Source organism: Mustela erminea, chromosome 13, assembly GCF_009829155.1.
Source record: "Mustela erminea isolate mMusErm1 chromosome 13, mMusErm1.Pri, whole genome shotgun sequence".
NCBI classification, from domain to species: domain Eukaryota; kingdom Metazoa; phylum Chordata; class Mammalia; order Carnivora; family Mustelidae; genus Mustela; species Mustela erminea.
Window position 1 is genome coordinate 38,827,021 of NC_045626.1, and position 12,373 is coordinate 38,839,393.

The following is a 12,373-nucleotide window of genomic DNA, read 5'->3' on the forward strand; positions in this document are numbered from 1 at the left end:
TGCATCATTATATCTCTTTAAATGCAAAGATCTTTCTATTATAAGGACTTTGTAACATCTGTGACATGGATGTTTGATTCAGCAGTGCCTAGTAATGAAATACTTTTTGATGGAGAGATCTTATGTTTTTTTACAGGGAATGGCAGATCATTTATGTTTCTCATCAGTGGTCAGAGATCCAAGGAGAAAAGTTCTTTTTCCAAGTAAATGGACTTCTAAATTCCTCCCTAATTGCCTCAGACAGCAGAACATGTATACGTCAGTGCAGATGAACCTAATCACAGAGACTGCAACAGAAATTAGGATGAAGATACAGGCCATACATGTTAAAAAACAGAAAGAGAGAGAGCAGCAGCTACACAAGGCAGGCAACATTTAGCAAAGAATATAGAAGGAATGGGTCCCTGGGTGGCACAGTTGGTTAAACGTCCTACTCAAGTAGGGATCTCTGTGTTGTGGGATGGAGCCACATGTCAGGCTCTGAACTCAGTGGGGAGTCTGCTGGAGATTCTCTGTGTCTCCCTAGCTCTCTGCCTCTCCCCCTGCCTATGCTCTCTCTCTCTCTCAAATAAATAAATAAATAAATCTTTAAAAAAAAAGAATATAGAAAAAAGCAAAGCTTTCTGTGGGAATTTGATAACAGAGCTTGAGATTCTGGGAGATATGGCAGCATGAGTAGGTTCAGACGTAGATACTTACATGTATGCATGCACCAAGGTGCCAAGAAATAATATAATAATCAATACTGAAAGGATGGGTGGCTGACAAATACACTTTACAAATAGAATTTCTTCCAAACACAACAGAAATTTAGAAAAGAATATAAGGTACCAAGTGCTGATAAATGGAAACTCATATTCTTAAAAGAGCACTGCAATGTGACAGTAAGCAAAGGAAGGAATTACGGGAGCACTACCTCCCCAAATATCATCCTGTATTGGAAGCCTATGGGCCAAGGTAAAGAGTACCACAGTGAGCCCCCTTTCAGCTTGAAGACCAAGCTGCTTAAAAGCAACCTCCCCTAAGTTGGATGAGATCTTTCTTACCCGGCGGTGCAAGGAATAGAGGTATTCCTCTCGGTTATCTGTGGACAGTTAATCTGAAATTGTTGTTACAACTGTGCATCAACAGCAGTGTAGCATGTGTGTATGTGGGAGAAAGGCCTGGGGCTGCCCCAAATAAAGAGCCAACTGGTTGTGGCTCTTACCTCTAGTGATGCCGCACCAATTCTTAAATTTCAAGGATAGAGAAAAAAAATTCCTGAAAGGATCTGTTTAGAAGAAACATAGTGATACCAAGGGAAATTATCACACTAACCCCAGACTTAATATTCTCAATGTTTTATGACAGAAAACAGAAAAATATCTACATAAATTTACAGAACAAATTAAGGCACCCAAGAATGATGAATCTAGGCAAATTACTGTTTACGTGATGGAAACAGAAAGGTATTTTTGAATGAGCAAACAAACAACAAATACAGCAAGTTTTAAAAATCCAGATGGCCAATAAATATAGAAAAAATGTTTCTACTCTCTAAAAAGTATAAACATAAAAATTAAAGTGAAGTACATGTTTTCAAGTCTGTTTTTAGAAAATCAGTAAGATTGATTCCATAGTGATGGTAGGGGGGTTAGGAAAAGAGGCATTCATAAAAGACAAGAACTCTTATTTGTTTATAACCAAATTCACCAGCCGACCTACATCCATCCCATAGTTATTGTCCTTCTTATTAAAATTGAAGTACTTCAGCTCCTAATATAAATAAGGCCCTTCACTTGTGCTCTGAATCCATTCCCTTTCACCTCCTCATAGCCATCATCCACATAACTTTCCCATCCTTCTGTATCTTCAGATTTTTTTCCTTCTCCACTGGACTATTCCCATCATCATGCAAACATGCTGTGTACTTACCACCTCAGAAGCCCTCTTTTGATTTGACACTCCCTAGAGCCCTTCATTTTTGTTAAAAATTTTGGAGTGAGTCTTCTGCATATACAGTCTTTATCTCATTACTCCTCACTCTCTTCTTCCTTGAAGTACCACTTGTCAAAGACTTCCATAATGTCAAATCCAATAGTATATATCTGGTCTCATCTCACTCAATGGCTCATAAGTATTTGTTCACTATTGACCATTCTCCTTCTTGAAGCAGTTTTTGCCTTGGTCATGATACTGCAGCGTCATTTTTCCCTCCCCTCAATGGACAGTCTATATCTCCTGTGTTAGCAACTCATTCTGTTCAATTTCCAAAGCTTGGGCCAACTCAGTGCTCAGTAGTAGGATTCATTCACTTTTTTATCCATGTCCTATCTTTAGGTGGATGCCTGAATAATTTTGCAAGCATAACTTTGAGGAAGAGAAGCCAAAGAGTACATACTGTGTGATATTTTATTGTTGTTTATATAAATAGGCTGAATTAATCTATGCTGTTAGAAGTCAGGAGAGCTGTTGTCCTCATTGGAAGTACTGCCTGGAAGAGGACATCAAGGGGGTTTGGGGAACATTAGTAATGTTTTCTTTCCTCATCTGGAAGATATGTTCAATTTGTAAGTAATTCATTGGACTATTTACTTATGATGTGCATAGTTTAATATACATGTATCATAATTAAATTAAAATGTGCAATCACCCAGGGACTTACCACCATATTCAGAATAAAATCCACACTTCCAGACTCTACAATCCAGTCTCTTACTCCCCGTGTCACTTGTACGCTCATTCCGCTCTCCTGTGGCCTCAGGCTATTTTTAGATCCTTGGTCACTCATTCTCAGGATAGGGTCTTTGAAATTTTCAATCTTTCCACATTTCCTCCCAAATTTCCTATAGCTTGCTCCTTCTTCCCATCTAACAATCACATTAAAAGTTCTGTCCTAACAGCAGCCTTCTGAGAGCTCCTAATCTGAAAGTGTCTCTTGACCACCCATTCTCATGTCCCCGTATTTTATTTTCTTCATAGCACTTAACATTCTGATATTTTATTCTGTGTCCATTTGTTCATGGCCATTTCTGCTGACTGACTGTAAGCTCAATAAGGGTGAGGAAGGAACTTACCCTCTTTTTCACAACCACAAGTCTAGGACCCAGAAAAGTACCTGACAAGTATTTTTTTTTTTATTACTAGATGATTGTTCCTGGTGGGGTATCTAACAAAATATTTATGCATACCCACTGGGACAACTATTTCTACTTCTGGGAATTTGTGAGAAAGTAATATGAAAAAGTCTGCAGAGATATACATATAATGATGTTGGCTATAGCACTGTTTATAAAAAGGAAAAATGTCAGCATATTCAATATACAGTAATATGGAATTGTTTGAGTATATAGTAGAATTGGTATACAGTAGGGTATTATACAGTCTTTAAAAGGAATAACATAAATAACATGGAACATATTTAATTAAAATATCAGGTTATAACTCAACATGTACTGTATGATGCCTCTCTTGTATTCTAATCCGTGTTAGATTTTATTATATTTCTTTCTATTGATCTATCTGGAAAGATATAGTCCAAAAGTTAACTGTATTAAGGCTGCGGATGTTTTTCAATCTTCCTCATCCTTTGTTTACTTTATTTTTGTAATGAGCATTATTTATTTCATGATATAAAAATGTAAATCTTTTTATGTTACAAAATAAAAATTAATAAGGCCCTTGAAAAAAGTGTGAAACAAAGTAACTACCATGAGATTTTGAAAAATGGAGAACACTCAGAAGAAAAATCTAGAAAAATCCAGATCAGATAAAATTCCAAATAGTCTCAGCTTCTATTGTGAATTCTTTTTACTCTAGTTCATTTGCTCTGCTTACTTCAAATAGATAGAATTCTCATTACAAATTTGGGTTCAGTTATTGTCATAAGGGTTTATAATCTTCACAGTCTGAAGTAATTACACCCTTAATAGAACTTATTTTATCTTTATACAAGGATAATGGACCCTCTATGACAATTTGGATCAATGCTGAAAGAAAGAATAGGGAAAATGCTACAGCATCCCTTAAAATATATATTTATAAATATAAAATTATTTTATTTGTCTATGGTGATACTGCACATACACTTAAGAAAAAAATAAACATTTTAATCTCTGTATAGCTAGAGACACCTGAAATGAATACAAATTCGAGTATGATCTCTGTCTCTGATAAGACCCTGGGAAAGTCACCCAGACAGTCTGTTTCCTCCAGCTCTCTTTCTTCTTTCACTGTATAAAGGTGCTGTGAAGGTTATGTGGGAGGATGTATGTGACGCTTTATATAGGGACCCTCACATAGTATGGTCTCCTAAATATTTGATGGCTGCTTACATATTTTAGCCCATATATGGGCTAAATAATTATCCTCATTTTATAATTTCTTGATGGGTACCATCTTCAGTTTCTTTTATTGCCTGAAACACTTTTGTGGGGGATATCCTCATATTTTCTCTAAATTATTTATGTTTACTTGCTCTTTAACCATGTTTTGAAAGTGTAGCTGGCATCCTCTAATTATAAAAATAATGCATACACAAGGCAGAACATTTTAAACACACAAAAATGACCACATTTTACCCTTGAATCTATTAAAAGATACGGTATTAGTGACTAAAACTGGAAACAAGTATTTTGATGGTGATTAACTACAACAAAGAAAAAGCAAAATGATTTTTTTTAAGTCCTTGAATGTCTTACCCCTTCTAATGTTCCTGTAGAGTGTTGGCAGTGTTCATCATACCATCACCATCACATTATTGATTCATATTCTAAAAAGACAGATTTCTCCCATACATCTGGGTTCTGTGTTTATATTACCCCATCCTTTCAATTTTATGCCGTACTTATACTGACGGAGTAAGTTTATAATTACCTACAGAGTTGATGAACACACTCGAAGTTATTTAATGCAGGTCATCTAATAGCAGTTGGCTAGATGGGCCCCGGAACCAGGTCCTGGGAGCTACATCCAAATATTAATGCACCTTGAAGTAGAAACTTGTATTATTTTTTAAGGAACATTCAAGCATGTTATACGTTCACCTATCTAAAAATAATGGGATTAAAGTCATATTTTCCCATGTTTGTCAATGAAAATGTGACAAAGAGCAGATTCTAAGACGTCCTGAAAATAAGATGGATTCTCACTATCATTTTTTCTTGTCTCTGTGGTTTGTGGTGCTATCATGGAACAAGATTAAATGGTTCTGACCATTAAATGATTTGCTATTCAGAAAACCTTGGTGTTTCATGGAATCCACACTTTTCCAGATGTTTAAAAATTGATCATTGCCTCTAGTATCTTCCCAGGTAACCAAGTCCAATTCTTTAACCTTTTTAAAGATACATAAATATTTTGCTAGAATTTAGTACCCCACAATCCCCTACCTATACGTTTCTAAAGATTTTACATTTTGGCCAAGCTTATAATCATTCTGGACTATGATTACAAATTTTATATACATCCTTCTCATTGAGCACTATACCAAATCCTTGTTTAAGCATCCGTTTCTTTCTTTAATAAACATTCAAATTCTTAATGCTTACAATTTTAATGTGGTCTTTTTCTTACCAATTTTTCCCTTTCTCTTCCTTCCCCTCCTTCCCATGCTCTTTTCTTCCATTACCCCTTCTTTTTCTCCTCTCCTTCTTCCTTTTTTCTTTCATAATTACTTAATACATTTTTACTACCCAAAATGAACAATGATAGTAAAAATCAACTTTCTTTTTGGTGTTAAAAAATATCCTGATTGGGTTGCTGGGGGGTGGGGAGTAGGGATATGGTGGTTGGGTTCTGGACATTGGGGAGGATATGTGACATGGTGAGTGCTGTGAAATGTGTAAGCCTGACCCTTCACAGACCTGTATCCCTGGGGCAAATAATATGTTATATGTTAATAAAAAGAATTAATTCAAAAAATCCTAATTAATATTTTCTTTGTCTTCAATTATCTTTTTCAACCCTGTGCTAAGATCTGGGCATGATCTTACTAGCTCTCCAACTTCAAATAATAATCCCTAGGAACTCAGACACACTGAACAATGTTAAGAAGCTACTGCTCTAAAACAAAAACAAAAACAAAATCTAAATTATTAGGTGAGTCTCAAAAGACTAGGATTGTTTCTTAGAATAATCCAAAACAAAAAGATAGTAGCTAGGAATGAAAATAATCCCATGCTAGTGAAGAAGTTGTAGGTTAGTAATTGCTTTCCTTCAAAAGTCTCTACCTTTCAAAAATGGTAGTTAGAACATGTGTTTTATTCATTATTTTAATAATTTATATTACTCAGCCTTCAAAAAATATGAAATCTTGCCATTTACAATGACGTGGATGGAATTAGGAGGTATTGTGTTAAGCAAGATGAGTCAATCAGAGAAAGACAAATGATTTTGCTCATATGTGGACTTTAAGAAACAAAACAGGAGCATAGAGGAAGGGAGGGAAAAATAAAACAACACGAAATCAGAGAGGGAGACGAACCATATGAGACTCTTAACTATAGGAAACAAACTGAGAGTTGCTGGAGGAGAGGAGTGTGCGAGGATGGGGTAACTGCATGGGGAGCAGTAAGGAGGTCATGTGATGTAATGAGCACTGGGTCTTATATACCAAGTGATGAATCACTGATCTCTACCTCTGAAACTAATAATACACTGTATGTTAATTAATTGAATGCAAATGAAATTAAATTTTTAAAAAATTTTAAAGTAAATTTTTTGAAAATTTCATAAAAGAGAAGGAAAATTTGTATTCATTTTTATTTTGTATAGTACAAGCCTATAGCTAAATAACATGATTTTCAGGGGCAAAAAGTTCTTCTATAGAATAACATGATGCACTAGATCAATGGACGTATGTATACCTGACTGAAATGAAGTTTCACAAAATAATTCCTTTTATCTTAATAATAGCTTTATTGAGATACTCACCTGTCATAAAATCCACCCTTTTAAAGTGCATGCAGAGGGTTTTTGTGTATTCACAGAATTTTATAACTATCACCACTATATAATTTTTATCACCCCAAAAGAAACCATGTAGTCATTAAAACTGGCCCCTGCCCCTGGCAACCTTCAGTCTAATTTCTCTCTCTATAGATTTCCCTATTCTGGACATTTCATTTCAATGAAATCATACAGTATATGGTTTTTTGCAACTAGCTTCTTTGATTTAGCGTAATGTTTTCAATGTTCATCCATGTCGTATCCTGTCTTTCCACTTCATACCTCTTCTTACTGAATTATATTCTATTATATGGATCGGTCACATTTTGCTTAAGTCACCAGTGGATGGACATTTAGATTGTTTCCACTTTTCAGCCCTTCTGCATAACACTGCTGTCCATGTTCGTGCTGAGGTATGTTTTCATTTCTGCGGGATATATAGCAAGGCGCGGAAATTGACAAAATGATTCTTTACAGTATTGTGTACACGATTTTTGGTGTGACTTCTCTGTTCTCTTCTTTTGTTTGCAGTTTCATTTTTAAATGGTAGTTGTGTTCCTCTAAATTGGTCTTACTTGAAATGATTTACAACCCCATAGTTTGAAAAACCCAGGGCTGGATGATTCATCAGGGTCTTTCCAGATTTGACACTATAGTGCATTATGTGGCATTATTGTTCTAGGTGCTTCATAAACAGCTTTTCATTTAGTATTTATAAGAACCTTTGAAGCAGGCATAAATAACCCCATATGTAGATATAAGCTGGGAATCAAATAACTTAAAAAACCTTGCCTTTAAGTCCCATGCTGAATACTTTATTAAAATAAGGTCCAGCTACATTCAATTGGTCCTTTCAATCTTACTAAGTCTTCTCATTGTCCCTCAAGTAAGTCATTTGAATATCCTTGGCTCCTGACTTTGACTTCATAATGAGAAATGTATTTTAGCCTGCTTGCTTATTTGTTTATTTTTTTACTCTAAAGTTTACATTTTTTCTCTCTACATTGTTAATATATTTAATATATGCTTATTACAGAAAATACGAAAAATAATGAAACAAAAAAAAAAAAAAAAAAAAAAAAAAACCCAAACCAAAAACCCCATGACTTTCTAAATACCTACAATCCCAGCATGGAAGAAAACATTTTTGTTTTACTATATAGACACTTTCAGTCTGTCTTTTAACAAAACTGGACTCATCTTGCCAGTAATGTTCTGCAAATTGAAAAAGTATTCATAATACATGATTACATATATTTGCTTTTTAATTTATCCTGAGTCTGCCCTTCATCAGTGATGGTTCTCCCTTTGATTACTAAGTTTACAACCTTTAATGCTTATTGACTCTTATTTCCTATCCCAAGTTAGAATGAAATTAGATTTTCCAACTTCTTAGTACTGGGAGTTGCCGGACCTGGGCCAGTTTCCTCCCCAGAAAAACTCAAAATTCCGAAATCTTCTCACTTTTAGCCGATTTATTACTTCTCAAAAATATGTTCTGATTATCTTCCAATATGGCCTTACTTTCTGGGATTCTTTTTAATTTCAGAGAGGGACTGTAAAAATATTTTTTAACAAGAACAGTTTTATGTCCCAGCTACACTTAGTGACATTTTTTCACTAGTGCTAGTTGGTAACTAGATAATTTGCCAACCCCAGTTCATAAGTTTGAAACCACATTTGATAACCATCTCAGAGACAAAATGAGAAAAAGTTTAAATATTGAGACAACTTATAGTAATTCCTAAAAGCTAAGAAATCCTTGCATGCATTTTGGATTATAAATTACTGAGAACAGTAATTACTTTTAGCTTGACCTCTTCCCTGGCACACAGGTGATATTCTATAAATCTTTGCTTGATGATTATAAGTGAACCAGCTCCTTCTCATCCCATCTCCCTCCACCTAGGTAAAGGTAGAAGCCAGGTAACAGTCAATCCCACATAGTAAGTAGCACAAGCATATGTGCCCAAGGAGACAATTTCTTTTTTCCATTTATTTAACAAGCATTCTTGAGTTCTTGTGGCAAACCTATCTCTATAATACGTGCTCAAAAATTGGTGGTAGGCGGAATTCAACATAATTAGAAGTCTAAGTCCTTCCCTCTTCGAACTTACAGCCTCATTGTGTAGGCCAAACCTTTTCATGTTAAGCTTTCGAGAACACTCGCAAAGAATAGGAAGTGAAAGATAAGATTGGGTTTTTTCCACGTTAAAGATATTCCGTGATTGTCGTATTTATTAGATTTGAAGACGTAGGTGATGGGAATATTCAGTGCAAAATGGATTCAGCTCAAGATGCTCATCTAAATGGGAAAGGCAGAGTATGTACTAATCATAGAAAGGGCTGTTTTTTCACTGGGATATTAAATGTGATAACTACAAAAAAAAAAAAAAAATGTGATAACTACACACAAAGAACAAAGAACCACCAGGTGCCTTGTTCTCCTGATCTGACTCTAAAGGAAACATTATGGTCTGATAGTTTAAGTTCTGGAAAATTAGTAGTATATGAAAATTAATAATTTAATTTAAAATCAATTTTACAATGACAGATTAAAGATTTTATATACTAGTTATTTAAATGCCAGTGGGCAAAATATTTTTCTAAAGAAACAAATATAATATTGAAACTAAAGGTTGTTTTGGTTGTTTTCTAAATATGTAAAAAAATTAAATTGTATTTTAAATTATTATATAATTTGAAATACAAATACTTTTGGAAACGTTAAGCATTATTTTACTTTTCTAGCCTGCTTTGACTGTGTACCTACGTTGTTTCATTATGTATTTTATTTTCTTTTTGACTCTTCAAACTCTGAAGACAGAGATCACTTTAACTTGCTTTTTGTCTCTATTTCCTTCTTATATATTGTTTATAAATGTTAATGGAATTGAAATTCCCCTTTGCATGTTATTTTTATCTCTGAAACTCCTGTTTTGGAGTTTTGGAGTTATAAAAGGCATAAGACTGAAAATTCTTAATTTTTTTCACAAAGGAGGAATATAGTTTTAATTACAAAATATTATCTATATTAGTCTATTATTTCAGTCTCTCTCTCTGAGTATGGAGCCCTCAACCATTTGAATCCGTATAATAAGTGCGTCCCATAAAAGAAATAATAAGTGCTTCTTATTATTATCTAGGAAACATCAGACCTTTCCACAGGTTACAGGGACTGATCTGGGATAATGGAACAAATCCGTCGGGAAAGCCATCTCAGTATGTGGACTATGTGCATGGATTATCTTATGGATTGAAGCCTGTGATTTTCAGGCTGATGTCCAGACACCAGATGGCTTTAAAATCCTTTCATCCAGAACGCTAGCAGCCTGCTTTAGTCACATTGCTCTTGCTAATATTTGTAGAGCATCTATGTGGTCCCCAGTGCATGCACTTATTATTCTATTAGGCAGACATTATTCCTTTTGAAGCTAGATCACATGACTCCTGGGCTAAGTTGACATTAATCACTATTTGTCCGGCCTTAGGCTATAAAGTTCCTACATATAGATCTAGGAAAGGGCTTTTCAATAGTCTGTTCATAAAGGTGAAACAAAAAAAAAAAAAATGGTTTACCACTATCACCATATGACTGTTTTAAAAAATTGAGCTGTACTGCACAAATACATGTCAATAATAGGCAATACTAGTTGCTAAGAAGTCAAAAGATCCTGCTTCCTAAAGATCAATGAAACTAGTTTGTGAGGAGCCAGCCTAAAAGCTGCTTGGTCTTTTTCAAAACCACACAGGCTAAGTTGGGATAGTAAGAAATGGTTTCATGGAAGCTATTTATTTCAAGAATTCCAAATATACCTTGAACACTGCACATGTGTTTTCATCCTCCTTTGGGCTTTTGTTTCCTCTTAATCGATACAAACAAGAATTTCCCATCTGTGTAGTGATAGGGTTGGACTCCTCTTCTCTTTTGAATAACAGTCATATAAAGTATAGAAATAATAAAAAGAGCCTCTCTTTATTTGTTTAATAAGCTTTGGTTGCAAACTTTCTGCAGTAAAAAATCATTATCATATAACTCAGATTTGTAATCTTGTTACCCTCTTATGTACTAGAGTTCTGAATTTACCTAAGTTGACAAAGAAATGAAATTTTGCAGCTTTTGTCTGACATGCATGCTGTTTATGATCTTAGGGATTATATTCATTTTCAGCATTAAATTCATAGAATAAGCAAAATGTCAAACTTTGTTTACTAATTTTATACTTATCTGTTCCTTTAATATCCTGTCTTGGTTCTCTAGTTATAACATAGATGAACCTAAAGTTTGCTAGAAACATTTGCCATTAGCTTCTTCTAAAAAAAAAAAAAAATTAAATTTGAGGATAATCCTACCTCCAGAGCTTATTCTGTTCCTGGCCATTGACTGTGACAGTGGAAGGCTCATCTGAAAGCACCGGAGCATCCCATCTAAAAGCATAAAACATATTACATTTCATGAAAAAGCTAATTCAGATTGTTTAATTCTGGTAATATTGCCTCTGTCACCTTCAAAATCAAAATGTTCTTTCCTGTTATTATAAGGAAAACAACCAAATTGCTAAAAAACCCATTTGAATACACAGCTGCCTTATGTTGCATACTAATTTGATTAAAAACGCTCGCGCCTCACCAGCATTTTTACATAAAGCACATTGGTGAATTCAACAAAGACTATTTTAAAAATATATCTGAGGCGATGCTGATGACCAGAGTCTGCAGTAGTGACCACTGGCCCCCCTGGACTGAGCAAAAATCTTTCTGGCTGTCTTGGAAGGCATGAAACAATTGTCGAGCTATATTTGTTTGCTCACTGCTTTGGGCACTGAGCCAACCTCATTGCAAATAACTGCATTAGTCAAGTGTATCCAAATTATTACAACACAGCGTCCATCCCAGTTATTGCTGTTGAAGCATTTTCGGAATCTTCATGTCACTCGAAAACATTTATTTGAAGGGTGAGCATCACAAAAATTCAGGTCCACTTGGATTTATAGAAAAGTGGCAAGACTACTTTCACAACTGGCTTTATTTCTCCTACAGTTCCTTTATTTTCTCTACAAGAAGGAGTTTTTGAAGGGCTTATTGTTAGGATCTCATAAGTCAGAAGAATTTCCAAACCTCATCAGGGTATTTTTTTCATTTTGTATTTTTTTCTTTTATTTCTTCATTTCTTTCTTGGGATGATTTTTATCCAGTGTTAATATTTATCCATATATTAACTGACTTTAACTTTGTTTCTAATAATGAATGTGAGGGTTGAAAGCATTGGTAATTGGTGTAAGCCAAGCTATCTGAAGCTTATGCACTTAAATAGACTGAGATTTTAGAAATCTTATTCCATATCCTACAGGTGAGCCACAAACAAAGTCTGCATACAGAAAGGGAAATTTCAGGTCTTTCTTGATGAGCACACTGGCAAATTCATATATCAATGAATATATTTTCC

The 12,373-nt window shown here is 34.6% G+C and overlaps 1 protein-coding gene across 8 annotated transcripts in view; it reads left to right on the forward strand.

Moving 5' to 3' along the window:
* The window catches only part of CCDC178 (coiled-coil domain containing 178), a 452,006-nt gene that overhangs the window by 302,313 nt on the left and 137,320 nt on the right, over positions 1-12,373 (forward strand). Inside the window, exon 19 of one of the 8 annotated variants that reach the window (XM_032311010.1) lies at positions 6,787-6,834. The exons of the other annotated variants lie outside the window; for them this stretch is intronic. Coding sequence (XP_032166901.1) covers positions 6,787-6,807 — 21 coding nt within the window. The 3' untranslated portion in view covers positions 6,808-6,834. Of the gene's footprint in view, positions 1-6,786; positions 6,835-12,373 lie in introns of those variants that run through there. 8 annotated transcript variants of the gene reach the window in all.